The sequence below is a fragment of the Odocoileus virginianus genome, chromosome 24, assembly GCF_023699985.2.
Source record: "Odocoileus virginianus isolate 20LAN1187 ecotype Illinois chromosome 24, Ovbor_1.2, whole genome shotgun sequence".
NCBI lineage: Eukaryota > Metazoa > Chordata > Mammalia > Artiodactyla > Cervidae > Odocoileus > Odocoileus virginianus.
The window spans coordinates 52,430,650-52,457,413 of NC_069697.1; the positions used below are offsets into that span (position 1 = coordinate 52,430,650).

At 58.9% G+C, this 26,764-nt stretch overlaps 2 protein-coding genes across 3 annotated transcripts; one reads left to right on the top strand and one right to left on the bottom strand.

Annotated features, from left to right (window-relative positions):
- Positions 1-4,752: 4,752 nt before the first annotated feature.
- On the top strand, positions 4,753-21,632 carry ANKRD52 (ankyrin repeat domain 52). Of its 2 annotated transcripts, XM_070454799.1 has the most exons (29): positions 4,753-5,461; positions 5,773-5,856; positions 6,309-6,387; positions 6,582-6,652; positions 7,681-7,881; positions 8,383-8,470; positions 8,587-8,729; positions 9,025-9,237; positions 9,495-9,573; positions 9,823-9,937; positions 10,019-10,101; positions 10,195-10,312; positions 10,525-10,593; positions 10,793-10,933; positions 11,013-11,093; positions 12,207-12,318; positions 12,523-12,594; positions 12,844-13,045; positions 13,279-13,366; positions 13,443-13,560; positions 14,009-14,228; positions 14,413-14,500; positions 14,609-14,692; positions 14,798-14,943; positions 15,154-15,236; positions 15,440-15,522; positions 15,721-15,812; positions 15,897-15,964; positions 16,208-16,297. In XM_070454799.1, the coding sequence occupies exons 1-28, from the start codon at positions 5,435-5,437 to the stop codon at positions 15,953-15,955; spliced, it is 3,039 nt and encodes a 1,012-aa protein (XP_070310900.1). In that variant the 5' UTR covers positions 4,753-5,434; the 3' UTR covers positions 15,956-15,964; positions 16,208-16,297. The 2 variants fall into 2 exon arrangements, with proteins under 2 accessions (XP_070310900.1, XP_020739733.1); XM_020884074.2 differs by lacking the exon at positions 15,897-15,964 and having other exon boundaries at positions 4,755-5,461; positions 16,208-21,632.
- On the bottom strand, positions 21,593-26,743 carry SLC39A5 (solute carrier family 39 member 5). The gene is made up of 11 exons (XM_020884093.2): positions 26,635-26,743; positions 25,225-25,582; positions 24,888-25,071; positions 23,926-24,088; positions 23,603-23,772; positions 23,280-23,420; positions 22,842-22,938; positions 22,589-22,759; positions 22,332-22,412; positions 22,020-22,210; positions 21,593-21,853 (listed from the first exon to the last, which is right to left on the bottom strand). The coding sequence occupies exons 2-11, from the start codon at positions 25,506-25,508 to the stop codon at positions 21,710-21,712; spliced, it is 1,626 nt and encodes a 541-aa protein (XP_020739752.1). The 5' UTR covers positions 25,509-25,582; positions 26,635-26,743; the 3' UTR covers positions 21,593-21,709.
- Between the last annotated feature and the right edge of the window lie 21 nt (positions 26,744-26,764).

The window sequence follows — 26,764 nt, forward strand, 5'->3', positions numbered from 1 at the left end:
CCATTCATCTTTAGAGCCAGCATAGCGCCTACTGCAGTGCCTTGGGACAGAAAAGTAATGTTCCAAGATCTGGGCTAAGACTTTGCATCATTTTCTCTTAATAATTACAGAAAGCAGTGGAAGTGAGAAGGACCAGACTTACTTTTATGGTAGATAGAGAACCATCTTTGCCTGGAGAAGTGTGCACTTGATAGAGGGGAGACCTCATGGGCCAGGAAATGTCACAACACGGCTTTCAGTCGTGATACAAGGGTAGAAAAAGTGTCCTTGATAAAAGTGGGGCGAACAGATGAAAAAGAAAGAGAAATCAAGAATTAGAGACTAGATCTAGGTGGGTACAAGAGCCCTTGCAATTCTCCCACGGTGGAGGGCACTTTAAGAACAGTGGTGTTTGCTGTTGCATTTAAAGATGTTTACACCTTTACCGTGTAACCCCTTCCCTGCTATAGTCTTGAGAGCGTAAATCTAGTCATGATCTCCACATCCAGGAAATCTTGATCTGAGTAGTGTGGTGTGGCTGCTGCTTCCCAGATGGCGCAGCGCTGAAGAATTCACCTGCCATTGCAGGAGACGGAAGAGACATGGGTTTGATCCCTGGGTCGGGCAGATCGCCTGGAGGAGGGAAATGGCAACCCACTCTAGTATTCTTGCTTGGAAAATTCCACGGACAGAGAAGCCTGGTGGGCTACAATACATGGGGTCACACAGAGTCATGACTGAGAGACCGAGCACATACCAGACTGTCCTGGGGCTGCGGGTGGAAGAACAAAATGGTCAGTGATGGTGTTGCCCTTCGGATCTGCAGAGGTCCACGACTATAAACCTTCAGGCTGTGAGCTTTCAAAGATGCACATGTGCGTGCACACGTCCTGTCACGTAAGGTAGTCATGTGCGTGCACACGTCCTGTCACGTAAGGTAGGCCATGTGCATGCACCCTCTATAAGTGGTTGCGCTTTTGTGTACTGTTCAATACTGCATAGAGGACAACCATAGAGCATCTTTTTTTTTTTTTTAGTGCTACCACTTTATTGCTACCAACCCATCTCCCTCCATCCTCGTGTACACGTGCTCAGTCATGTAACCCCATGGACTGCAGCCCACCAGGCTCCTCTGTCCATGGACTTTTCCAGGCAAGAATACTGGAGTGGGTTGCCATTTCCTTCTCCACATAGAGTATCTTTATTTCAAGTCCAGGATGTCCATAACCAAGTGTGAAAGTGGTGGTGATGTAGCTGGTACTGCTAAGAAGCACCAAGGGATTGCGATGGAAACAAAAGTGAAAGTAATTGAGAGAATGGAGTGACAAGGGGAAGAAGTAACTGAAGAAGCAAAGACTCACGATGCAGGAAACAGTAAGGGCATTTTCTTTATCTGAGGAGGCACTGTTAGTTTTGAGGTGCAGGACCTGAATGTAGAATGGTACATGAAGGTTGCAGCAGCCTTTCAGAACGCAATCCAATGCTACCGAGTCATGTATGATGAAAAAAAAAAAAGAGCTACTATTTGGCCATCACTGGATCATTTTTTCAAGAAGGGAGATAGAATTGACTCCGGCCAGGAACCAGAACTTGTGCCATCAACGTCAGGCAGGAATGAAACTGCAGCTTGCCCTCACCCCCAGTTGCTGACGATCATTCAGCTCGCCCCGCCCTCACCTCCTCCGCCTCCTTCAGCCAGTAACTCTTCTTGCTTTTTATGCGATGATGCCAGCCCTGGTATGCCAGCTGTCGTATTGTACTACTTTACTTTTCAAGATATTGTACTGTAAGATTAAAAATCTTTTATTTTTTGTTTTTGTTTTATTTCTGTGAAAAGTATTATAAACCTGTTTCCATACAGTACTATATAGCTGGTTGTGTTAATTGAGTACCTAGACTAACTGTTGGACTTACAAACAAATTGGACTTATAAACACGCTCTCAAAATGGAACTCATTTTTATATACGGGACTTGCTGTAACTGGAAGGGAAGAGAGACAGCTTGTCCAGAAATAAGGCCCGAAAACAGATATAAACCTTCCAACTTCCCCACCCTTTGAGATTGACATTTATTTGAGGGATTTCAGTGAATATGGATTGATTTTGTAAAGTTTGGGCCATTTTGTCTGGATTTCAAGAAGAGGGATCCTCCCTTGAACTGTGGCTTACATTTGCCATTTTGCAAGGAAGGCATTTCAATCCTAACTTTGTATTATATACACATGAAGTCCCAATTGTGGAATGATCTCATTTCTTTCTCTTTTTTAACATTTCTTCTTTTCCCCTCAGAACCCTCCCTGCCAACAAGACACAATATCTTCTTCCAGTTTGAAGATGGTCATGGGGAGCCACTCTCAAAAGGGCATATGATCTCGAGGGACAAATTTACTCTTTCCAAGCCCACTTTCTTGTCCACCCCCTCTGACTAAGGGCTTCACATGTGAGACAGCTGTGTAGAGTGGGGGGTAAGGATCTGGTCAGATAAAAGACAAATTAACTGGGATACATAACTAAACTGTGACCTCATTAACACTCTGCCTTAACCGAGTTAACTGCTGTGGAATCCCCAAGGAGGTGTAACAGGCCTGCCAGGTCAATTTGCTGGCTGCCCCCCCACTAATTAGATTAGGTAATTATTGCCATTTAAACTCTTCCTAGTTCACCCCTTGTACTTGAAATAACCAATTTGCTTCCATTTCCCTGTCATTTTACATCAACAACTTCCTTCAAGTACAGACAAAACACACCTCCTCCAGGAAGACCCTCTTGACTGAATCCATCTCTCAACATTATAGTGAACACATAATGCCACATAAAGTAGCTTGAATTCTATATTCTCTAATTGTTTCATGTTCATGTATATGTTTTTCTACCTTATAAACACAAAAATAGACAGTGTTACTTTTTAAAAAAAAAACCTACTATTACATATATTTTTTTTTTTTTTGGCAGCACCTCAAGCCTTGTGGGATCTTAGTTCTCACCCTTGGTAGTAAAAGCATGGAGTCCCAACCACCCATGGAGTCCCCACCAAGTCCCAACCAGGATTTGCCCACCAAGGAAATCCTGAAACCATTACTTCTAAGTTTCTACCTCCAAAGCAGTTAGTATAGGGCTGAATTCAATGGTGAAGCCTCAGCAGTCATTTGTTAGAAGAATGAAAATTGAGGCTTAAAGACAGGCATGCATCTGCTTAGTTATCCAAATATGAATACAGTAGTGCACTCCAGAAGAACAGTTTGAGTAAGAGGACTTTAGGACCACGTCAGGCCTCCTTATCCCCACGCCTTGCATCTCCTTGAGCCCTGGAAGTAACTGTGTTACCTACATCATATCCCTTTTTTCCCTATTGGGAAATCCTCTTTCTGTGCTCTGAATAATATTAAAAATAACTCTTCCAGCCCTTCCTCCTCCTTCCAGCTGCGCAGAGGACCTGGCTGGCAAACTCCCTTGTTCACTTCCACTCAGGAGCCAGAACCAGGCACATGACCCCAGCTCAACCTCTGACTGCAATTCCTCAGGTTACCAAAAGCTATTTTGGGCAATGGAGGCCATGTAGTCCCCTCCTGCCCATCCTCTGAGCCATATCCTAGCTTAGCCCTTCCTGGAAGGTCTGTCAAAGCCAATAGATAAGTCAACATGTCCCAACCCATATCCATCAGATTCCAAGCTACCTTCAATTCCTACTTCTTCAGCCTCATCTTCATTATCATCATCAAGCATTAAGTGTCTGTTCCTATATACCTCTCTCCTCGAGCCTCCTTTTTTCATAGAAAAGAAAACCAATATACAGTCCAATGTTGGAAGACTCTGGCTAACAAGGAGCTTAAAATCCCTTCTGAAACACTGGATTCCTGTATGTCAAAGATGTAAGGTGAAAAAACAATAAAGATCTGCAATTTAAACTTGATTGTGACTGCAATATAGAGAATATAGCCAGTATTTTATAATAATTATAAATGAAGCATAGCCTTAAAAATGTGAATCACTATGTTGTACATCTGCAACATATAATATTATGCATCAACTATATCTCAATTTTTAAAAGTGGGGAAAAAAAACATTTGAAACAACAACCTGATTGTGACAGTATAAACTAAGTATAGAAGTGTTAAGGAGACCTGTCAAAACGAGAAGAAACTGTTAACCAGGGAAGACTTCCTGGAAGAGGTAAGTTTTCACTAAAACTGTGAATTTTATTATCAAAATGGTAAAAGAAATTTTAAATTTAAAGGTATATACTGATAGGTAAATTGCTCTCTCATTCCTTATTCCCTGTTCCCCGGTTTTTCTCTCCAAGAAAAACCCCTGGCATTTGTGTATTTTTCAAGGGATCAGGACAATGAAAGTGCTGAGGGTCATAGATTGTCGGAAGGCAAAGGAGGGCGTTTATACCCCTGCCTTGACAGGGTGGGCAACGTGCTGTGCTTCTTTCTCCTAACCGTGTTCCTTAGCATGAGTTGCTGAGCTCTGCACAGGACACCGAACCATCTTTTATAAATTGTACATAAATTCTTCAATATCTACTTTTCTTCTCTCTTTTTGCCTTTTTGGGAAGGTTGACCTCCATCTAGATCTTGCCTGATTAGCTGCTCTCTGCTCTCTCCAGTGGAGAAGTACCTCGACCCTTTTCTGGGGAGAAACTGGTGAGTCTTAAAATATAGCCCCCCTACCACCTTAACCTGGCAATGGGGTAATTAGGCAATGGAAAAGCCCCCTTCTGTTGGGCTTGGAGTACTTCAGCTGCCAGCCAGCCAGCTGTCCTACCCTCTCTGTGGCGTTTTTCTGCAGCTAAGAATCCTCGAGGGTCTTTTTTTCCCCTTCCTCTGCAGCTCGGGCACTTTTGCTGTTTCCTTTCTACCCGTCTTGTCACCGCCAGCGGAGACACGCGCCTTCCCTGCCTCTGGGACTGTTGCCATATATAACCCCCAGATCTCCACGCCCTGCTTCCCCAAGTCAGTGGGGAATGTTGAGTTGTGTGATCGCGGACCGGAGGCGTTCGCTCGGCGGAGGCATTGTGGGCTGAGTGAGAGCTGGCCCGCCATTTGGTCCTCAGTTTGGAAGGCAACGCAGGAGAGCCGAGGCCCGAGTAGCCGCGAGGATTTTGTGGAGCATCCCCCGGGGGCTTCAGACTGGAGCGAAGAGCCCGGCGCGGCCGGCCTGCGGAGCTGGGGGACCAGGGCGCGAGGTTGGGGGTGCCCAGGCCGCGGGGACCGCCGGGGCTGGGCGGAGGGCGCCGCGGCCTGGGGCGGCCTGCGCGGCAAGCGCCCTGCGGCCGGGCCCCCGACGGCCGCCAGGGAGCGCTGCGGGCTCCCGCTCGCCCGCCCCCCGGTAGGCGGGGCTGCGCTCTCCCCGCAGCCGCCGCCGCAGCCGCCGCCTGGGCCGCCCCGTGTCCCCGGTGGAGCCGCCGCTGCCGCCGCCGGGAGCTCGATGCGGACGGAGCCCGGGCCGGGCCATGGGGATCCTCAGCATCACGGACCAGGTCAGCCCTCCTGCCCTCGCTCGCTTCCTCCTTCCAGGGCCCGACGCCGCCGCCACGCGAGCCCGGGGATGTGCGGCCTAGGCTGGGCCCGAGCCCGGGGCTCCCGCCCCGCCCCACGCCACGCTCCCCTCAACCGAGCCGGTGTCCTTGGGGGCCTGGCGACCGGCGGAGGCACCGTGGAAACCCCCTGCAGCCAGGACCCCAGAGCGGAGCCCCTCCGGCGTCGCCCCCCCCATCTCAAACCCGGGGTCCCCCGCCCCCCTCCCCGGTTCCGCTCCGGCCCGCTCGCTGAACGCCGGTTCTCCCTGCAGCCGCCCCTGGTCCAGGCCATCTTTAGCCGAGATGTGGAGGAAGTGCGTTCCCTCCTCTCGCAGAAGGAGAACATCAATGTGCTGGTGAGTTGAGATCAGAGAGGATGGCGAACCGGTAATCGGCCCTGGCGTTCAGGACCCCTCCCCACGCGTGGGGCGGCTCCGTGTCTGTTCGGCTCGGGGGAGGCCGCAGCTCTTTCCACCTTGGGATGGGCGACTGCTGAGCATTGGGGATGAAGAGCAGGGCAGGCTTGGAGCACAGACGAGGAGGGCTGAGGATGCCCAGAAACGGTGTTCTCTTCTGAACCATCCGTGTCTGCAGCGCCCCCACCCCTCCTGGAAGAAGGAGGTTGCTTCGCTGCCGGTGGCCCCGACCCCCTGACTCCACCCTCCTAGGTCCTGGCTTTGACCTAGGATTGGGGTTTAAGAGGCCATAGAACCTGTGCGAAGAGGCTGTGGGGAAAGGCCTGGAGCACTAAGACTTGGGGTCCTGGGTCGTTCACCCCCATAGCCGCTCCTCTTCTCTGCCTTACCAGGACCAAGAGAGGCGAACCCCACTGCATGCTGCTGCCTACGTAGGCGATGTCCCCATCCTCCAGTTGCTACTGATGTCAGGTGAAAGTGGGGAGCTGGAAGGCGTGGCACCCAGGGAGGGGCCTGAGGGAGGAGCCTTTTTGTTGTATCCAAGGATGGTCCGGCTGGGTCCGGGGGAGGTTCCGTCTCCATCTAGATTTCCTGGCCTGATTCTGGCTTTTCTTCCCCCACCTGCCCTCCAACTCCCGCCAGAAGAGCGTATTGTGTCCCCACAGGTGCTAATGTCAACGCTAAGGACACACTGTGGCTGACCCCTCTTCACCGCGCTGCTGCCTCCCGAAATGAGGTACTGGCCTCCCCACCCCTTTCTCCCTTCCGAAGGGGGCGAGTTGGTTACAGGTGGATGACACGGGTTGGAGCGCCTTAGTCGCTGCCCCACAGGTTGGTCTACCCCCAGGTTGGGAGACCAGACCTTGGCCCCTCCCTCCTACCCCTGGAACTGGCTGGTGAGGGGGGTGGGGGCTGAGTGTTGCCAGCTGATGTGACGTCAGGGGAGAGCTTAACACTGGGCTGGCAGACTGCAGGGGGCCCCGCTGCCAGGCCTTAGTGACTCATCCCTCCCAGGGGGGCCACCTTGGAGTCTGACCCCCCTCTGGGCACTAAGATTTCTTTCCTTGTGCTTGAGGGGTGCGGTGGGGGGGGGAGTGGTTTGTGACATCCCTGCCCCTTAGGCCGCCTGGAAGTTGACAGCACAAGGATCAAACATACCTCATCAGTTGGGCCCCTCAACCCTGAAGAGCGGGAAAAGATGACCTTCCTCTTGGCTTGGCGGTCACTTCCCCTGGCTCCAGCCACTAGGGAATGGGAACGGGGTGGCTGGTGATCAGGAGGGGCATTTTAGCTCCTCTCCTCCTCAAGAGGAGCCAGTATCTGCTCACCTAGGTAATGGAGATGATTTTGATGCCTATGGAAGGATAGAAGGGGGTATTCAGGGTGTTAATGTAGTGGGAGCTTGTATCTTTCCTAAAAGTGGTGGGAGGTCAGGAGCCTCTGTGTGGGGATCTGTTCCATAGTCGCTGTATGTGTGGGTGAAGATTTTCGGGGTATCGGTTGGGAAACGATAGCGGGTGACTTGAGGAAGAGATGTATGTTTTCCTGAGCAAGTGAGGGAAGATTTTAAGCTCAAAGAAGATCCAGAAGATGGAAAGTGGGTAATTGAAACGCTCACTGTGTTGGAAAAGCGCGGAGTAACTCTGTGCTGGGGTAGTGGGGAGAGGGGGACACGCGCTCTGGGCTGGCGGGTTCGCCCCTCATCTCCTGCTGGTTTACGTCCTGCCCCCCCTCTGTCTTCTTTCATCCTCCGCCCCTCCACAGAAGGTGCTGGGACTGCTGCTGGCTCATTCAGCAGATGTGAATGCCCGGGACAAGCTGTGGCAGACACCACTGCATGTGGCTGCTGCCAACCGGGCCACCAAGTGCGCTGAGGCTCTGGCGCCCCTGCTGAGTAGCCTCAACGTGGCCGACAGGAGCGGGCGCAGCGCCCTGCACCATGCAGTGCACAGTGGGCATCTGGAGGTGAGGGCCGCGCCAGGCCACACCCCGCTTCCTGCCTGCCTTCCCTTCCCGCTCCCCTTCCCCTGCCTGCAGGCCACTAGGCCTGGGGAGCAGCAGCCCAGGTGATTACATAAATACTTGGGCTCACGCACCAAATGAATGGTTGGGTTAGAGGGGAATTCTTGACTTGGACCTCCAGAGGGTGATAAAACCTCTGAGGCTGCATGGAAGATGTTTGCCTACATGCTTTTTTCTGAAGGGAGAGCCCATGTTCTCCAGCACATTGAGGAGACTTTGAAAGAGTTCAAAAGCCGCTAGCTCACCTGAAGAGACTCTTGAGTTGACCTCAGATTTCCACCTCTATCTGGTTCTCAGTGCCTGCTCTCCCCATTCCCCCTAGTTCTCCAGATTGTTCTGCCCAAGAGCAGAGACTTTGGGCTGCCTCAGCCGTTTCAGGTGCTCTCAGGTACACTGAAGGCAGGAGGCTGGCTCTGAACAGGTATCTTTGCTGTCCGGCTACAGACGGTGAACCTGCTCCTCAACAAGGGAGCCAGCCTGAACGTTTGTGACAAAAAGGAGCGGCAGCCTCTGCACTGGGCGGCTTTTCTAGGTGAGAGGAGGATCTGGGGTGAGCAGGATTTGGGGCTCCTCGGGCGGGGATGGGGGGTTGCAGCCTCTGGCGGTGCTCACCCTCCACATTCCTGAGAGCATGCGCTCCCCTCCCAGGGCATTTGGAGGTCCTGAAGCTGCTGGTGGCACGGGGCGCAGACCTCGGCTGCAAGGACCGGAAGGGCTACGGGCTGCTCCACACCGCCGCCGCCAGCGGCCAGATCGAAGTGGTGAAGTACCTGCTCCGGACGGGGGCTGAGGTCAGGGCGCGGCGCGTGGCGGCGGGCTCGGGGTGAGGCCAGGGGGCTGGGGTCCAGAACCTCTTCGGGAGACGGGAGGGTGCTGGGGTTCCTGGTGTGGTTTGGGGAGTTGGGGGGATGTGGTGAGAGGGTCTGAATAATGCTTGTCTTAAGCAGAAGTGACTTCAGTCTCTGGGTTGGGAACCTGAGGGGTCTGAGGCCACTGTTGGATTTCTGAGACTCTATCTGTGCTGGCTTCCACTTTGTTTAAACTGATACCTCCCTTATCCCGTGACCCTCACCCCTGGAAATCCAGATTGATGAGCCCAACGCTTTTGGAAACACAGCTTTGCACATCGCCTGCTACCTGGGCCAGGATGCTGTGGCTATCGAGCTGGTGAATGCAGGAGCCAACGTCAACCAGCCGAACGACAAGGGCTTCACGCCGCTGCATGTGGCCGCAGTCTCCACCAATGGCGCACTGTGCTTGGAGCTGCTGGTCAATAACGGGGCGGACGTCAACTATCAGGTGCCTGAAGGGAGGCGTCTGGGACTCGGGGGAAGAGGACCCTGGCTCTGGGGGTGCTGACTGTAACTTCCCCTCTGGATAATTCTCTGGGGAGTCATCTGCTTGTGTCCTGGGTTGACCAGAGCTTCCCAGGAGAAAGCGGGTTGAGAAGATGTCCCTATGTGGTCACCCTGTCTTCAAAGATGTGTCCTTTGGGAAGGGGAATAGGGCACGCTCCATGGTTTTCCACCAGGGGAAAAAATGCTGTGTTTCCACAGAGCAAAGAAGGGAAGAGTCCTCTGCACATGGCTGCCATTCACGGCCGTTTCACCCGCTCCCAGATCCTCATCCAGAACGGTATGGCCTTGGGAGGCTTTGTGACCTCTTCTCCCTCCTCAGAGAACTGGCCTCTAGAGAGCCCCTCTTCCTCCTCCCCGCTCCTGCGCCATCCCCAGTCAGGACAGGCCGCTGGAGCTCTGGAGCCAGGCGCCTGTGGACGTGGCCCTGCTCCGCCTGCCCAGCGCCCGCCGATGGTGGCTCACGGATGCGCGGGAGTGGCCCGCAGCCTGGCGTGAGTTCAGTGGTGCGTGCGCTGCCCCCTTTCAGGCAGCGAGATCGACTGCGCCGACAAATTCGGGAACACGCCGCTGCACGTGGCCGCTCGCTACGGACACGAGCTGCTGATCAGCACCCTCATGACCAACGGCGCGGACACCGCCCGGTGAGCGCGGGCCCGGCCCAGGCCGGCCGGCGGTGGGGCTGCAGCTGGCGCCCCCAGGACTGAGCCCCTCCCCTCTCCCAGGCGCGGCATCCACGACATGTTTCCCCTGCACTTGGCGGTTCTCTTTGGATTCTCCGACTGTTGCCGCAAGCTCCTTTCCTCAGGTATGAGCTCGGGCGGGCGGGAGGGCGGGAGAGCGGCCCGGCCCCGCCCCGGCCACGCCCTCAGGGGGGACCTGCGGCTCTTCGGCCCCACAGGTCAGCTGTACAGCATCGTGTCCTCGCTCAGCAACGAGCACGTGCTTTCAGCCGGGTTCGACATCAACACGCCGGACAACCTCGGCCGTACCTGTCTTCATGCTGCTGCTTCCGGAGGGTGAGCTCTCGTCCCTCCGTCTCTCCCCCAGGCCTCACGAAGGCGACTGGGGCAGTCTGGACCCCTCCTTCTCTCCTGCCCAGAGCGCCCGCCTCTCCGGGTGAGGAGGCGGCGGCAGAAAGGGCTGTCCAGGTCCGCCCTCCCTGGGGAGACCCCCGGGGCTCCTCCCGGAAGCGCCGTCTCTGGTTCACCCGCAGCTTCCTCCCTTTCAGGAATGTCGAATGTCTTAACTTGCTGTTGAGCAGCGGAGCCGACTTGAGGCGGAGAGACAAGTTCGGAAGGTGTGTTAATGTGCAGGAGTGTGTGTATGCAGAGAAGGCGCCCGATCGAGAGACCGGTGATGGAGGAAGTGATGGAGGCCAGGGTGGGGAGTTGGGGACCAAGGGGGGACAGCATTACAGGGCAGCTTTTGGCTGCGCCGCTGGTTGCGTTTGGACCTGCCCCTGATTCTTTTCTCCCCGCTCCTGCGCTTCGCCCCAGGACCCCACTGCACTACGCAGCCGCCAACGGCAGCTACCAGTGCGCCGTCACGCTGGTGACCGCCGGGGCCGGCGTCAACGAGGCCGACTGTAAAGGCTGCGCTCCCCTCCACTACGCCGCCGCCTCCGACACCTACAGGAGGTGAGGCGCCCTCCCGGCCCTTCCCAGCCCCACACTCCCCCCGAGCACGCCGCCAGACTTCCTCCCTCCCCCCCACCAGGGCGGAGCCGCACTCGCCCTCCAGCCATGATGCTGAAGAGGATGAGCCGCTGAAGGAGTCGCGCAGGAAGGAGGCCTTCTTGTGAGTAGCAGAGAAGACCCCTGGGCTGCCCCGCCCCGGCCCTGCAGACGCCCGTCCTGTTCTTCTCCCACCGCCGTCTGCTGCTGCCTTGCACCCTGAGTTTAATCCTGGGCCAAGCACCGTGGGTCAGACAGAAGTGGGAGAGATACTTCCTTCCTTCAAAGAAATGGATGGTCTTCTTGAGAGGATCAGAAAAGCTAAACACAAATTCATTTCTTCCTCAAGCGTTGAATGAGTGTTTACTTAACCAGTACACCAAGTACCGTTCTAGGTGGTAAGGGTAAAAGATGAATTACCCCAAGTTTCTGCATTTTATACCGTCTAGTGTAAGATGTCAATAATAGAGGAAATTGGGTGACGCATATATGGGACCTCTCTATTATCCTCTTAATTTTTCTTTAAGACTGTTATAGTTATAAAGGGTTTATTTATTTAACAACAAAAAGATATTTAAAATCTAGGAGGCCTAACTTGTAACTGTGTGACTTCTGGCAAGTACCTTAATCTCTCTGCCTCAGTTTCTTCAGACACAGTAGGGATAAGAACAGTATCTACCTCAAAGGATCATTGTGAGGATTAAGTGATTACACGTGATGTGTTTAAAACGGTGTTTGACACGTTGTAATGTTAAATGCAATATTAATCCTACTGCTAGTAGAGTCCCTGCTGATCTGTGAGCGTGGTGTCTGGGGAGGAGGCACCTGTCGGGAAAGCTGGGGAGGGCCTCCCACAGAGGAGGGTGCTGGGAGCGCGTGGGAGATGAGCAGGCCTGTTCCCGATGGGCTCGGAGGAGAAGGCAGGGGTCAGTGTGCCTGCAGGTGGGGAGGAGTGTGTCGGTCAGCAGGTCGGTAACTGATGGATGTGCTCCGGGGTCTCTAGGAGCGCATTCAAAGGGTCGAGGAGGGCCCTGAAGCTAGAGTGGTTCAGGGCAGATCTGGAGGCGGTGGGTCTGGGTCTGGGGTCAAACGGGCTGGAGTTAGCCTAGTATGAGTGGGGGGTGGGCGTGGGCCGGCTCAGCCTGAGGGGGCCCTTTGCCCTCTCCTCTGCTCCTCCCAAACTGCACCCTCCCTGGCTGGGCCTGTCCATTCCTCACCGTCTGCTCCTGTCCCCCAGCTGTTTGGAATTCTTACTGGACAACGGTGCAGACCCCTCCCTGCGGGACAGGCAGGGCTACACAGCCGTGCACTATGCTGCCGCCTATGGCAACAGACAGAACCTCGAGCTGGTACGCGCGGGGGCCCGGCGTGGGGAGCGGGCCGGCCAGGGCCCAGCATGCAGTCTGTGTCTGCGTCTGCACTCTCAGGCTGAGGGGTGGCTGAATCCACTGTGGTCTCTCAATCCAGGGGCTTCGGGGATGGCTGTGGGTGGAATCAAGGGTGATGTTTTGGGAATACCAGAACCTCAGCACCTCCTGTTCTGTCCATTGCAGCTCTTAGAAATGTCCTTTAACTGCCTGGAGGATGTAGAGAGCACCATTCCAGTCAGCCCTTTGCACTTAGCTGTGAGTCCCAGGTCTTTTCCTCTTGCCTTCCCTGTCCCCCACCCGCCCCAGGCCGGCTCACAGGTACCAGCACGTGTGAATCCGTCCTTGCTTCTGCCTTCTCGTGGGGATGTGGCAAGCAGGCAGTGGTCTGAGAGGGGCCCAAGGAGCTCGCGGGGAGGCCTGCTGCCCAGAGTCTCCCTGTGGGACCCAAGAGCAGAGTGGGGCCATGTCTGGAGCTTTATCCACAGATTTCCCACACCCCTCCAGGCCTACAACGGTCACTGTGAAGCCCTGAAGACACTGGCTGAGACGCTGGTGAACCTGGACGTGAGGGACCACAAGGGCCGGACCGCGCTCTTCCTGGCCACTGAACGAGGCTCTACTGAGTGTGTGGAGGTGCTAACGGCCCACGGCGCCTCTGCCCTCATCAAGGAGCGCAAACGCAAATGGACACCCCTGCATGCTGCTGGTAAGGCCGCCCCTTGGGCTGCTCCCTTCCCTGCCTCCTCTGGGACTGGTCCCCAGCTCCCTCCAGAACACTGAAGGGACTGGGGTTGCGACAGGGCAGGGCAAGGAGGATGGAAACCTCAAGTCCTGACTCTCCCCCAAGACTCCTCCCCACCCCGTGTCCTCCCACCACCCCCACCCTCCGCCCGGGCTTCCCCGACCATGCCTGACACTGAGGGTCCCCTCTTCATCTAGCTGCCTCTGGCCACACTGATTCCCTGCACTTGCTGATCGACAGTGGGGAACGCGCTGACATCACGGATGTCATGGATGCCTATGGACAGTGAGTGTGAGCTCGGGGTGGGCTGCAGGGTTCCCAGCCCTGCCAGGCCCTCACCCTTTCCCCGCGCCCTCTGTAGAACCCCACTGATGCTGGCCATCATGAATGGCCACGTGGACTGTGTACATCTGCTGCTAGAGAAAGGATCCACGGCTGACGCTGCTGACCTCCGGGGCCGCACTGCCCTCCACCGCGGGGTGAGTGGGCTTTGGGGTGGGGCTGCTCACAGAAGGGCTTGGACACAGGAGCTCATAGTAGGATATCAGATTGTCTAGTAGGTGGGCCGGAGTCTTAGAGGGCATTAGCATGCTTGCTCCAGGATGAGGATCTGATGCCTGCAGTTCATCTCCCTGACTACCTTGCTCTGTGATGGGAAAGATTGAAGGCAGGAGGAGAAGGGGGCAACAGAGGATGAGATGGTTGGATGGCGTCACCAACTCAATGGACCTGAGTTTGAAGATAGTTGAGACAGTGAAGGCCAGGGAAGCCTGGCGTGCTGCAGTCCATGGGGTCGCAGAGAGTGGGACATGACTTAGTGACTAAACAATCCTTAGAATCACTGTTGCAAAGACAAGATTTGGAGCCCGGGAAGCGGTTCCTACTCCTGGGCCAGCCTCAGGACCGACACCCCCACGCCACCCGCAGGCCGTGACAGGCTGTGAGGACTGCCTGGCTGCCCTGCTGGACCACGACGCATTTGTGCTGTGCCGAGACTTCAAGGGCCGCACGCCCATTCACCTGGCCTCAGCCTGCGGCCACACCGCAGTGCTGCGGACGCTGCTGCAGGCCGCCCTGTCCACGGACCCCCTGGACACCGGGGTGGATTACAGCGGATACTCGCCCATGCACTGGGCCTCCTACACTGGTGCGGCTCCGGGCCTTGTGGGGACAGCTGAGACGGGGGTGGAGGGGTGTGGGCAGGGCGGACAAGGGCTCGTGGGTCACTCCGGACCTGGAAGTAGCATGGGGTGTCGAGAGATGGGACAGGACCAGTGAAAGGGGCCATGGTGTCATCCTCTCCATCGCCACTCTTCCCTCCTCGTCCCCAGGACACGAAGATTGTCTGGAGTTGTTACTTGAACACAGCCCGTTTTCATATCTGGAAGGAAACCCCTTCACTCCTTTGCACTGTGCAGTGTAAGGCGCTTCCTCCGCCCCAGCCCCCGCCAAGGGTCTGTGATGTGGGCATCGGACAGACCATCTGTTTCCCCATGCCCCTCCTGCTGACCCTTCCTCTTCCCCCAGTATTAATAACCAGGACAGCACCACAGAGATGCTGCTGGGAGCTCTGGGTGCCAAGATTGTGAACAGCCGAGATGCCAAAGGACGGTGAGTGGCAGGAGGCTTGGGAGACGCCTCCGCTGCCCCTGGCTTCCTCTCTCTGCTCAGGAGAAAGGGCCTCCCGGTTCACTCTGCCCCGACCCCTCCCCACAGGACCCCTCTTCACGCCGCTGCCTTCGCGGACAACGTCTCTGGGCTCCGGATGCTGCTGCAGCACCAAGCCGAGGTGAACGCCACGGACCACACTGGCCGCACCGCGCTCATGACAGCGGCTGAGAACGGGCAGACTGCAGCCGTGGGTGGGTAGGGGCCCCATGTGGATGGGAGGTACTCCCCCTGGGTTTTCACGAGATGAGTCAGCCCTGCCGGCGGGGCTTAGGAGGCATGTCTTTGAATGTTTCACCCTCTGCAGAGGGGATGCAAAACATGCGTGGACAAGAGCGGGGAGAGCCTGTCTGGCCCAGCTCTGGAAGGGAGCGCCACCCTTCTCTGCCTCCCTTCTCTTGTAGAATTTCTGCTCTATCGAGGGAAGGCAGACCTTACTGTGATGGATGAGAACAAGAACACTGCCCTCCACTTGGCCTGTAGCAAGGTACCGTCTGCGCTGCTGGTGGGGCTCTCTGAATGCGGCAGGGCCTGAGGAGAGGCCCGGGTCCGCTGACAGGGCTCAGGGGACGTCAGGGGCGCCCTGACCGCCTGCCTGGTGGGACAGCTCCGTGCACCCCTGCCCCCCTCCTCAGCTCCCCTGGTCGGCTTCCACGTCTCCAGCCCTCACTCTCTGCCCCCCTCCCTCAGGGCCATGAGAAGTGTGCCCTCATGATCCTGGCAGAAACCCAAGACCTTGGCCTTATCAATGCCACCAACGGCGCGCTGCAGATGTGAGTGCCTGGGCTGGGGGGCTCTTGGCTGAGGGGTGGGGGCCAGGTGAGGTGGACAGGAGGCTGCTGCCCGTTCCCGGGGCTCTGGCTCTCTGGAGCTCACGGTATTCGCCCGGCAGTGTGGCTGCTCCGGCCGAGGGTGGAAGGGCAGCTGGCCACCCCCTTGACTTCACTCTGCCCTTGTTCCTTTCTTCCAAGGCCGCTGCACATCGCTGCCCGGAACGGCCTGGCCTCCGTGGTGCAGGCCCTGCTGAGTCGCGGGGCCACCGTGCTGGCTGTGGATGAAGAAGGTGGGTGGGGTCTGGGGTCGGGGACGTTCTTCAGGAGGTGACTTCTTAACCTGGCTGGTTAATAAACTGGATTTTCTTCCCAAGGGAACTCTTCAGAGCAGGGACCCAACACCGATACGCTAGAGTCTCTGAGGGGAGTCTGACGGAACTAGGTGGAGCCTGCAGGGTCCTCAGGACGACCTCCCGCACACCTCAGCCTCCTGTCCCCGGGCCCTGCTCTTTGCCCTCGCTCGGACAGCCTGCCTGTCAGCCCCCCGGGGCCCCCAATTGTGACCCTGTGGGGTGTTGGCCTGCCTCGGCTCCCCTCTGCAGAGAAGAGCGCTCAGGGCCCGGGGCGGGTGGACGGGGCCCAGGGATCCAGGACTCTGGGCTCAGTTCTCGCCTTTGCCCCGCAGGTCACACCCCGGCCTTGGCCTGCGCCCCCAACAAAGATGTGGCAGACTGTCTGGCCTTGATCCTCTCCACCATGAAGCCTTTCCCACCCAAGGACGCTGTCAGTCCTTTCAGCTTCAGCCTGCTCAAGAACTGCGGCATCGCGGCAGCCAAGACGGTGGGTGGCTGCGGGGCCCTGCCCCACGGGGCCTCACGCCCCTACAGCCAGGAGCGGCACGGCGCCGTTGGCTTAGACGGCTGCTACTCCGAGTAGCCCCCTGCAGTGTCCCTCCCCGCCGGTGGCTTGATTCCTTGTTCTATTTATTTAGGAAAAGTCTATACATTTAGGGCACTTTAAAGGAGAACGCGACTGGGCTGGGGGTGGAGGGGAAAGCGCTGGGGGGTGGCTGCTCGGCCCTTTGCTACACGTCCTGGCCTGGCAGGGCTCTGGGACCAACAGGGAGCATCCCGGGCCCTTGGTACCCCCAGGGCACCCCTTCTGCCGAGTGTCCCAACACGACAGCTCGCTGCCTGGCGCCCGCCTCTTCTATCCCCTCTCTCAGTTCCCCCTTCTGCTGCCAGCTGCCCCTTCCTCTTCCTTCTGACTCACCTCAGGCCCCTTCCCCCCACCCCTGCCAGGCAGATCCCCGCCTCCTCTTCCATGCCCATCACTGCCTCCCTGCTCGCCGGCCCCTCCATCCCCGCAGCAGTGAGAAGCCTTAATTTCTGGTACTGTGTGAGCACTCTGGGGGTGTCCCCCTCCCCCTTCAGGGGCAGCTAGCGGACGAGGGGGGAGGGTATTTAGCACTGGGGCCTGGAGCTTTTCCCCTCCTTCTGTATCCCATCACCCCTAAAGTTCAAATGCAAAACACTTGAAGCAGCAACTACTGTACCTGGGCCCCAACCCTGCACTCTCCCGGCTCCTCGTATGCAAATCAAGGGCTGGCACTGCCCTGGCAGCCTGCCCCACCCCCACCCCGCCCCTGCCCCCTGCTGGCCTGGCCTCCTGACCACGCACTTTAACCCCCCACCCCGCTTCTTTTAACTTCTTTTGGGAGGGCGGAGCCTGTGGCCATTCCCCCTCTGGCTCTCCCCTCCCTTGACTTTGAGGCTTGTCATGAATTTTTAAGTAAGCATTTTATCCTTTAGGGGAAGAAACAAATTAATTTCCTGTCCATTTCAAAACCACAGCCCTAGTCTGTCCTCTGTGTTTCAGGCATGTGTTTGCATGTGTGCGGAGGGAGAGCCTGTTCTTCCTTCTGTGTCCCCGTCCCACAGTTGCTCTCTGCACCCACCCCAGCCCATCTGCTGCCGCCTTCTGTGATGCCCAAGAGTACCCATTGCCCCCAGTCACTCCTGATCTGAAGCCAAAGATGGAGGGGCAGGGCAGACTAGGGACCGTGGCTGCTCTGGAGCCCAGGCGTCTTCTCTGCCTAGAGGCGAGAGGCGGAAGGTCTGCGTCCACTGGGGTTGGTCCCTGCCCCCCCAGCAGCTGGGAGAGAAGGGATCAAGCTAAGGGATGCGCTGAGATTTCCCGGCGTTGCACCCTACAAGCCAAACTGGGCTGGAGTGAGGAGGGGGCAGTTTTCTCTCTAAATGTAGCATTGAATTTGGCCCTGGTCCCTTCAGACGCCCTGTCCATCCATCTCCTAGCTCTGCCTCCTGGAGAGTGGGACCTGCTTCCTTAGCCCACCGTTCCTTTCCTCACACTCAATACCTCAGCCAGGGGCCAAGACACAGAACTTGAATAGAGGTCCTGCCCTCCCCACCGCGCGCGTCCGCGCCAGTCTGGCTGCCATCAGTATTGCCCCGAGGACTGGACAGGCTTCGTTTACACTGCAGGGCCTCCCGGGGCGGGGGTGCCCTCAGGCCCCTTCCCCGCCCCTGCGTGCTTTAGTCACCACCTTCTACACCCTTTGCAGCTGTGTCCCCGCACGTCTGGCCGCCCTTGCCTGGGGTGGGCTGAGGGGAGCGGGGGCACATCCCAGGGGCTGCCCGCTCCCTCAAAGACCCCCTTCACCATACCTCATGCTGGTTTCCCGGAGCCTGGGGTCTTCATCCCAGCCCTTCTTCTTTCTGTCTTGCTCCCGTTTCCTCCCCCCACCCCTCCCCGTGTCTTGCTTCCCGCAACCTTCAGTTCCTAAACCATTTCAAAGCTTCCGAATGACCATTATTGGTAAGAAGGAGTATGCAGCTTTCAGTTTTAATCTTTATTTTCAAAGCCAAAGGGCCTTGCAATGCCCCTCTTGCCCACCTCCCCACGCACCCTGTCCTCCCCTAGACGACAATCAACGTGACCTCTCTTAAGGGCTGCAGCCCCCTGCCCGTCCCCCGTCCTGCTGGTTCTGCAGAGCTCGCCCCTGACTTCACTTCTCTCTCCTTCTTCCTGTTCCGGCCCCCCCCCCCCCCCCCCCCCCCCCGTTTTGGTGCTGGGAATTAGGTGGCAGGGCGGGGGGTGGGGGTGGGGCGCAGGGAGACGGGTCCTCGGGATTAGACTCTCGAGATTGCAGTCGTGTTCTCCTTCATCAGTGTCTGGTGACGACAGGAAGGCTCGAGTGTTTGTCGGGAGCCCCGTGGTTTTGCTCGATGAGATTTCTGGAGGCTGCCCGGCCCCTGCCGCGCTTTTGGCACACCATCAGCAGTGCCAGGGCAGGCGTGAGGAGGCCAGGAGGCTGGGCAGCCTCCTCCCTAATGCCAAAGGAAGTCCCACACCCCACCCCGGGCTCCCCAACCCCTAGTGTCTTTTGAAGCATTTTGACCATTCTCATGGCCACTGCATATTTATTTTAATGTTAAGTTTTTTGGTTTTTGTTTTAAACCTCTTTGACTTAAACGGGTGTGGAGAAATCAGCCAGGCAGAGTGCCCCTCCCCAATCTTAAGGAGGTAGGGCGGGGAGGAATCATCTCCTTCCCTTCACCCTCCCGCTCCCTGTCCCCTTCTCCCCACCGCAGCTCTAAAGCACTTGCTTCAAGTAATAAGCACTTTTGAGAAAAGGCCTACTTTAAGTGAGGACCCTGGGAGCCACCCCAGGTCCCAGCGAAGGGGTCAGAGCGAGGGCTACGCAGGAGACGGGGAAACAGTCAGAGGGCGCGATGGAAAGAGCCAGTTTTTAGTTTCTGACTTTTGGGGAGATGTTTCTGATTGGGCGGTGGCTTTGGTAGGGTTGTGTACTATCCTTCAGAAAAACAAATGGCACAAACTGTGGGTCCCTGGACGGACCAACAGACCCGGGTCCCTGCTGCTGTCCCGCTGAGACGGACGGGGGGCCCCCTCCCTCGCCCCGTGGCCCCCTGAGCCAGCGGACTGCTGAAAACCACTGAATGTACAGCCCAGGCTGGGGTGGGAGCGGCCCCGGGGGGAGGGGGCTTCTCCTTCCGTTCGGTGCTGTGGGGGGCGGGAGAGACGAGACGGAAGGACTGCCGCCCCACTTAGACGTGTTCCTTGGGGTGGGGGGGCTGAGGAGGGCCTGCCTCCCCCTCCGACCCCAGCCATGGTCCCCCTTCCTTCCTCACCCCTATCCGTTTTGACTGTAAGTCCAGCTCACCTTTGCCTTCAATGTGTAACCAAAGGAAAACTCAATACTGTTAACACCGCTGTCTGCCCACCCGAGCACCTTCTCACTCCCTGGACCCAGGAGGGGAGGAGAGGCTGGGCGGGGCAGGGGGCATGGGGCCAGGCGCGCTCGGGGTCTTGTGTCCGTGAGCTTGCCTTGGTCTGAGTGGCTCCGGGGGCTGTGCTCTGAGGGCGGCCCCTTCCTGCTCCCCCTCTGCCACTTCTCCCCCTCTCCCCACACCCAGTGTTCATTCCCCCACCTCCCCTTCCTGCCGCAAAGGAAAATAGCCTTACAGACCCTAGCCCAGAAGCCCTCCTCTTGGGGCAAAGCAGTGCGGGGGCCCCAGCCCACCTAGTGTGAACCCTACCTTTGAAGGAGGGATAAGGAGGAAAGCAGCCCCTTCCGTCTAAAGTGGTGGCCCCGGCCCTCAGCCTTGACCCAGCCTGGGCAAGAGCCGAGGGGAGGGATCTTTGAGGACCAAGCCCAGTGGTCTGGGAAGAGGGAGGTAGAGAGGGAAGGGTCTGACTTGGGGACCCCCTCCTCCCGACCCAACCCCTAGAGAAGCGACCAAATCCCAGAGAGGAGGAAGCTGGGGTGGGGAGGGTCTGCTCTATGAATTACTTGAAGGTACTGACTGAGGCTGCTGCTGCCCACTTAGGTGTAGGGGACAGTCACTGCGTTTGGGGGGGCCGCGGGGGGCAGGGTTGGGGTCTGCCCTGGGCCCTCGCCCCCTCCTGCCAGGCGCGTTCCCTGGGGAGCCTGGCTTCGCCCCCCACCTGTGCCCCTCACCCTGGGCATCTGTCCAATTGCACTAAAGTAGCGGTGTGCCAGTCTTACCCCACCCCGGGGCGGGGTCTCTGCTTCCAGTCCTTTCAGCCCACCCGCCTCTGCCCCCGTCCCGGACAATCTCCTTGTTCCTCTGTATTCCCGGGTAGCTCAGCTTTGTGTGTGTGTGTGTTTTGGGGGGTGGGGTGGGTTCTGGCTGGAGTGGGCTTGCTAGGGGTTTGGGAAGGGCTAGGGGAAAGATGGCGGATGAAATCTCCTGCCCCCTTCCTCAGCTCCGGCCACATAAGCCTGGGAGGGAGGGTGCCTACCCTCGCCGCCGCGTGTCTTGCAGATGTGCCAAAATGGGGGTGGGGGGGAGGGTGCCTGGCAGAGCAGCCCCCAGGGTGGCGCTCTCAAAGCAATACAGTCCCTCCGGCCTGGGGGACGGCAGGACAGGGGAGAGGGTTGGGTCGGGGCCTGGGGGTCCCCGTGTACAGCTGTGTATATCCAGGGGTGTTCTCCGTCTGGTACCCGCCGCGGGCGTCTCTGTGTGTGAACCTCCCCTCCCCCGTGCCCTGCATGACCTGTGATGCTGCAGACACCACCATCCTGTGTGCAGGGGTGCGCTGGGGGCGCGAGGGGCGCGCCCCATGCCCTGCCGCTCCCGCCGCCCTGTGCCCCATGTACTCGGTTGTAGGAAGTAAAGAGAACTGAGCACAATCCACTGGATTCTAGTTGAATCTTTGTCTAAGCAATGCTCCCCGCCCGCCCTCCTCCCTGTCCTAGGTTCACCTGCGGTGCTAGCGTGGGGGGCGGGGGCGGGGCGTTTGAGGCCGGTGGGCAGCAATAAAGGGCAGCCCTGCCCGGATGCCTGCATCCCCAGGGTGCTGAGGGCAGCAGGGAGAAGGGGGGACCTCGGTGCATCGTCCCGACCCAACCTGCCCCTTCCTCTCCGGGCTAAAGCACAACGCTGTCCCCGCAGACCAGACCCAGCGTCCTGCGCCCTCCGCCCGCCTGCTTTGGGCCCTCCTGCCACATCCCCGGGTTTCTGTGCTGTTCTGGTGCGAGTACAGCTGTCGTCGTCGTGGCTTGGGGATGGGTTCTGTTTATTAAAATCCTATTGATCCTACTGGCCCTGCGTCCTGCCTCCATTCCTCTGGCCGGGGGAAGGCCGGGCAGCCTGGACGCCTTTCCCCCAGCGCCCCCTCAGTCGTCAGAGGCGAGGGGCCACAGCTGCCCCTCCAGCACGGCTATGGCGAGCATGAGCGCGCCCCCCAGCAGCAGCCCCAGCCCCTGCAGCAGCACGTGGAGCCGGGGCAGAGGCTCGGGAGGACGGAGCAGGGCTGGGAGCTGGAAGGAGAGGACGTCGGGGTCAGAGGAGCCCCTGCTTCCCGCACGCCCCGTGCCCCCGCTCGCCCCTCGCCCCGCTCCCGCGCTCGCGTCTCGGATGCCGGAGAGCCGGGCTCCGCCCCCGCCCCGCCCCCTCGGGCTCTCTGCTCCCCCCGCCGCCCCTCACCATGTCCACGAGGGCCACATAGAGGAAGACCCCGGCCGTGACCCCGAACACCCAGGGAGTGAGGGGCACGGGGCCCAGGCTGAGCCCCACGCCCAGGGCCGCGCCCCCCAGCCCCAGGACTCCGGACACCAGACTCAGCAGGAGCAGCTGCCGGAAGGGCAGGCCGGCCTGGAGCAGCATGGCGAAGTCACCTGCGCGGAGAGACGCGGCAGCGGGCAGTGAGCCCCGGCCAGCCCTCGCCCACGGCACCCCCCGGCCTCCACGTGCCCCCGCTTTCTGGAGGCAACCCCACTCCACTGCGGTCGTTCCTACCCAGCTCGTGAGGCAGCTCGTGGCAGAAGACCGCTACGGTGGTGCTGAGACCGCTGGAGAAGCCGTCAGAGAAGGCAGCCCCTGGGTGGGCCAGAAGGGAGGTGGGCAGTCTGGAAGAGGGGTCTTCCCCGAGGCAGGGGGGCAGGGGCCCCGAGCTCCGCCCTCCGCCCACTTCCCGGTAGCCCTGCCAGCCCCACTCGGTAACTAGAGGCCCACCCTCTCCCTGACCCCCGCCCTCCATCCCCCGTCCCACACACCGATGGCCAGCCCGTCAGTGAGGTTGTGCAGACCGTCTCCCAGGAGGACCATCCACGTGATGTTGGTGCCACCACCACCCTGGCACCCGTGACTGTGGCCTTCGTGCCCAGGAGGGGCTGGGGCTGCTGGGGGCTGGCCGTCCTGCTCCCTCGGGCTCTGAGCCCCCGGCTCTGTGGGAAGGAGGACAGGAGCCGTGTTGGCGGCTGCAGGTGAGCTGCGGGCCAGGGCCCACCCCTCAGGTTCTCCGGCCACCTGGAGCTGCCGGCCGGGGCTGAAGGGCCGTCCCACTGCCATCCTCCAGGTCCAGGCTTGGAGTTCTGAGGTCCTTCCTTTTCTGCCTGCAGCATCTCTGGAACGGGAGGGCACCCTTCCTGGTGGAGGCAGCAGAGCGGGGGGCAGGGAGCCGGGCCGCCGGCCCCAGTGCCGGCTGCCCCCCGCTCTGCTGTCCCCCCAGCTCGGCACCCCTCCGTCTCTCCTTGCCCCGAGCTCAGGGGAGGAGCCCGTTTGGCCGGAAGCCCTGGGTCTGTGCTGAGGAGCCCGAGCCCACTCCCTGCGGGCCATCAGGCCCCGCGCACAGTCAGGCAGACGTCAGGGCCAGGAGCACTCGGCCCCTCACCTCCCAGCTGGAGCGGCCAGCTCTCGGCTAGGACTCGGGTCTCGGCAGGAAGAGGACAATAGGGTGTCACTCACTGGCTCGCGCCCTCGACGCCGCAAGAGCCCCAGCACATTCTCCAGGATGAAGAGCAGGAAGACGCCTCCGAGCGCTGACAGCCCCGGGCCCAGGTCCTCCTCCGGCCGCCCGCCGGCTGCAGCGTGCTGCCCGCCTTGGGCCTGCGGAGAGGCGGTCAAGGGCAGACTCCAGAAGCCCCCACAGCCGACAGCACCCCTCTCCCGAGGGGGCCTTCACCCACACTCCCCGCCAGAAGGCAGCTGCGGGCTGCCGCCGGGCCGGGAGAGAGCATGTCCTGTGACGGGGGCCCTGGGGCCGGGGGCGGGGAAGGGGCTGCACGTACGTGCGGCAGCAGGTGCAGCAGCGCATCTCCGCAGAGGGTGCCCACGGCCACGGCCCCCAGGAAGCCCAGCAGGGGCCGCAGCAGACGAGGCCCCAGGAGCCGCAGCACCAGCAGCGAGAGCGGCGCAGGCAGGCTGAGCAGCAGGACCGCCAGGGCGCTCTGAGCCAGGGCTGCGCAAAGTCAGGGGCTGCAGTCAGGCGGAGCTGCAGGGACACCTTAGAGGTGGGATGGGGCTGAGAGGTGCTGCCAGGGGAGGCAGGACCCCGGTGAACCCCCTTCCTTGGCCTGAGACCCACCCCCCACTCCCGCTCTCACCCACTGACCAGATAGTAGATCCCCTGGGGGGCTCGGAGCTGGGGCCCGGATGCAGACACGACTGTCAATCTGATAAAGCAGGGCTGGACACAGCAGAGCAAACTGACGAGGCGTGAGAGCGGCAGCAGGGCTCAAGCCAAAATTGACCAGCAGCTGGGAGCCGTTCAGACACTGGGCAGGTAGAGCTGGAGGTTAGGCACTGGGGAACTGCTGGGACCTGGGACTCAGATATTGGGTGTCTGCCCTTCCACTGCATGAACTCCTGGGTCTCTTCCAGGGTCCCCTTCACTCACACTGGCGGGTGCGTCAGGGACTCAAGACAGTTACTGATAATCAGCACGTGTTCATTATCAGTGAATATGCAAACCAGAGCAAATAATTCAGTGCAAACTGGGTGCTAGTGAGCACTGGCATCATCTCCCTCCCTCCGTAGCTCTGGTGTCTCATTAATTTAGTGATGATGGTCAGACAACTAGAGCCCTCCCTTCCAGAATCTTAGAAGGGAGAAGAACCTAAAATGCCACTCAAACCTCCTCTGAACAGCCCTGACACATTCCACCAGCCTTGGATCAAGTGCTTCCTGTGATGGGGTGCTCACCCTCACCAGGTCTGTTTCAGGGCTGGGTTTGGCCGCCCTCTGGTGTACATGGAACACGTTCACTGACTTTCTGGATGATGATAGCCATCCACCCCCTTCAGGCCTCCTGTCCAGGTAACCAGCCCCAGATTTCACCCTGGGCTGCTTCTCTGGATTCTCTGCTTTGCCAAGTGTGGCCCCTAAACCCAGTCTTAGAGCTCGGGGCGTGGGTCTACCTACTGTGAGCACAGGGGAACATATTTCTCTACTGGAATAATGTACCCTAAGATCACACCTGGATTTAAGTAGCAATTTTAAATTACTGAGTCTTCAAACATTTCAGGCCATCTAAATCCCGTGGCTCCTATCCCCTCGGGAGATCATAAGACTCACATCCTCATTCAGGTGATCAGCCAGGGAATGGTCCAGCAGCAGAAGCCTGTGAAAGAGGCCCAAGCCCGAGGGGCCTGGCCCATGGGGTGGTCCTGGGGCCTTTGTCCCCGCCAGGTCACCCCACCCCGAGGGGTCCAGAGGCAACCCTGCCCAGACATTCACACTCAGCTCGGGGTCCTGCGTCCTAGAATGGATGGGACGGCAAGTCAGGGTCTGAAAAATGTGTGATTCCAGGAGTCTGATGTTAGGACGGCAGAGCTAGGCAGCCAGAGGAGACTCTTCTCAGTAGGGAAGAGCTGGGCTGTGACACTTTGGGTCGGGGGAGATGGGTTAGTACCTGTGTGTGGAATTGTCTCCACCTGGGGGTGCACCCCGACCAGCAGGAGGCCCGTGGTGTCCCAGGCGAAGGGCCTGAACTCGGCCTAGTCCCAGGCTGTGGAGGAGCCTGGCTAGGCCCCCTGCGGTCAGCGTCCCGTTCTCCCCATAGAGACCAAACAGCTGGGCCAGGTAATGGTTCTGTTCCTGCTCAGCAGGGCCCAGGTAGGGGCCTGAGCCCTCCACCCAGCCCAAGGCCACCCACACACACAGGCCAGCCAGCAGATGACTCATTGGGGGCCCCATTCCTGGGGGGACAGGCTCAGAGGCTCTGGTTCCGTCTTCTATTCCCCCTGGTGGAACATCCTGAGGAATGTGCCCTGGAAGAACGAGGAGGAAGGGGCTGGGGCTCCTGCCGTGAGCCCATACTCCTCACACCCCACCACAACCCAATACAGCGGCAGCCCCACTCGCTCACCCTTCCTCCCCATTGCCGCCTCCTGAGCAGCCTCTTGTTTACCAGTTCCTAGAGCAAGCACTTTTCCTGACCCAGAACACTGCTTTCCCCTGATCCAGAGCTGCCCAGACCATCCCTCCCTGTCCCCCAGAGCCCACCCCTCAGCCTCAGCCCACCTCGCTTATACCCCTCAGCCCCCAGGGCCTCACCCCACGGCAGCGTAGGAGCTGTCACCGCAGGCCCCCACGAGGCCTGGCTGTGGGCACTGAGGGGTTCCTGAGTTATGGAGGGGAGCCGGGCTCGGTCTCCAGCTGCCCAGGTAAGTTGGAGGCCACGTCAGATAGAAAGCCAGGATGGCCAAGCCCTCGCCCCTAGCCCAGCTGCCTGGGGGTGGGGCCAGGGGAGGTGCCAGAGTGGGAAGAGTCACATCAGAGGAGTTAATGGTTCACTGGTCTCTGGGGTGGGGGTCAAAGGTCAGTCTTGGCTGGGCCCCCGAGTAGGGAGGGGCCACCCTCTGCCCCTGGAAAAGCCACATGGCCAAGGAGAGCCTGGGCCTGGCCATTTCTTCTAAATAATTTACACACACCCCCAAGCCAGTCAGTACCATCTTAGCCTCTCGCTGCCTAAACTGCCACCCCACCTACCTTACATATGGCACTGGGCTTTGTTCAGCTCCAGCCCCCACGCCCCACGCCCACATTCCCTGGAAAGTTGGCCCCAGGTGTCCCTAAGCTGAAGAGGAGGGTGGAAGGCAGATGAGGGGCAACCCCAGACGCATGGGGAAGAAATTGTTTTCAGCAATTCCTCATCCCAGGAGAGAAAGAGCCAGAACTCAGGGAATCAGGGCCAAGACAGGGGACGCTCTGGTGGGAGGACCACAGGAGTGCCCGAGCCGCTGCAGGCGTCTGGCCTGGCCTCAGGCTGGGGAGCAGTCCGATCGGGGCGATCGGTCCAGGGGGTCGAGGCTGGCATTACCTGACAGCAGGAAGCAGGGACACCTGGAGGAAGGGGGACGCCGTCTTCTCGGTTCCAGCTGCAGGGGGGTAGGCAGGCAGGTGGACAAGGGTCACAGCAGGGAGTCGGCAGGGGAGGGGCACGCCCTTAA

Bases quoted from the DNA above. Each gene is read 5' to 3' on its own strand.
- ANKRD52 (XM_020884074.2), top strand. From the start codon at position 5,435: ATGGGGATCCTCAGCATCACGGACCAG. The intron at 14,229-14,412 runs GTGCGGCTCCGG...CCTCGTCCCCAG, and splicing joins GCACTGGGCCTCCTACACTG to GACACGAAGATTGTCTGGAG. The intron at 14,944-15,153 runs GTGGGTAGGGGC...CTTCTCTTGTAG, and splicing joins CGGGCAGACTGCAGCCGTGG to AATTTCTGCTCTATCGAGGG.
- SLC39A5 (XM_020884093.2), bottom strand. From the start codon at position 25,508: ATGGGGCCCCCAATGAGTCATCTGCTGGCTGGCCTGTGTGTGTGGGTG. The intron at 22,939-23,279 runs GTGAGTGACACC...CTCCCGTTCCAG, and splicing joins GGCGTCGAGGGCGCGAGCCA to AGATGCTGCAGGCAGAAAAG. The intron at 22,413-22,588 runs GTGTGTGGGACG...TGGCCCACCCAG, and splicing joins CACTGACGGGCTGGCCATCG to GGGCTGCCTTCTCTGACGGC.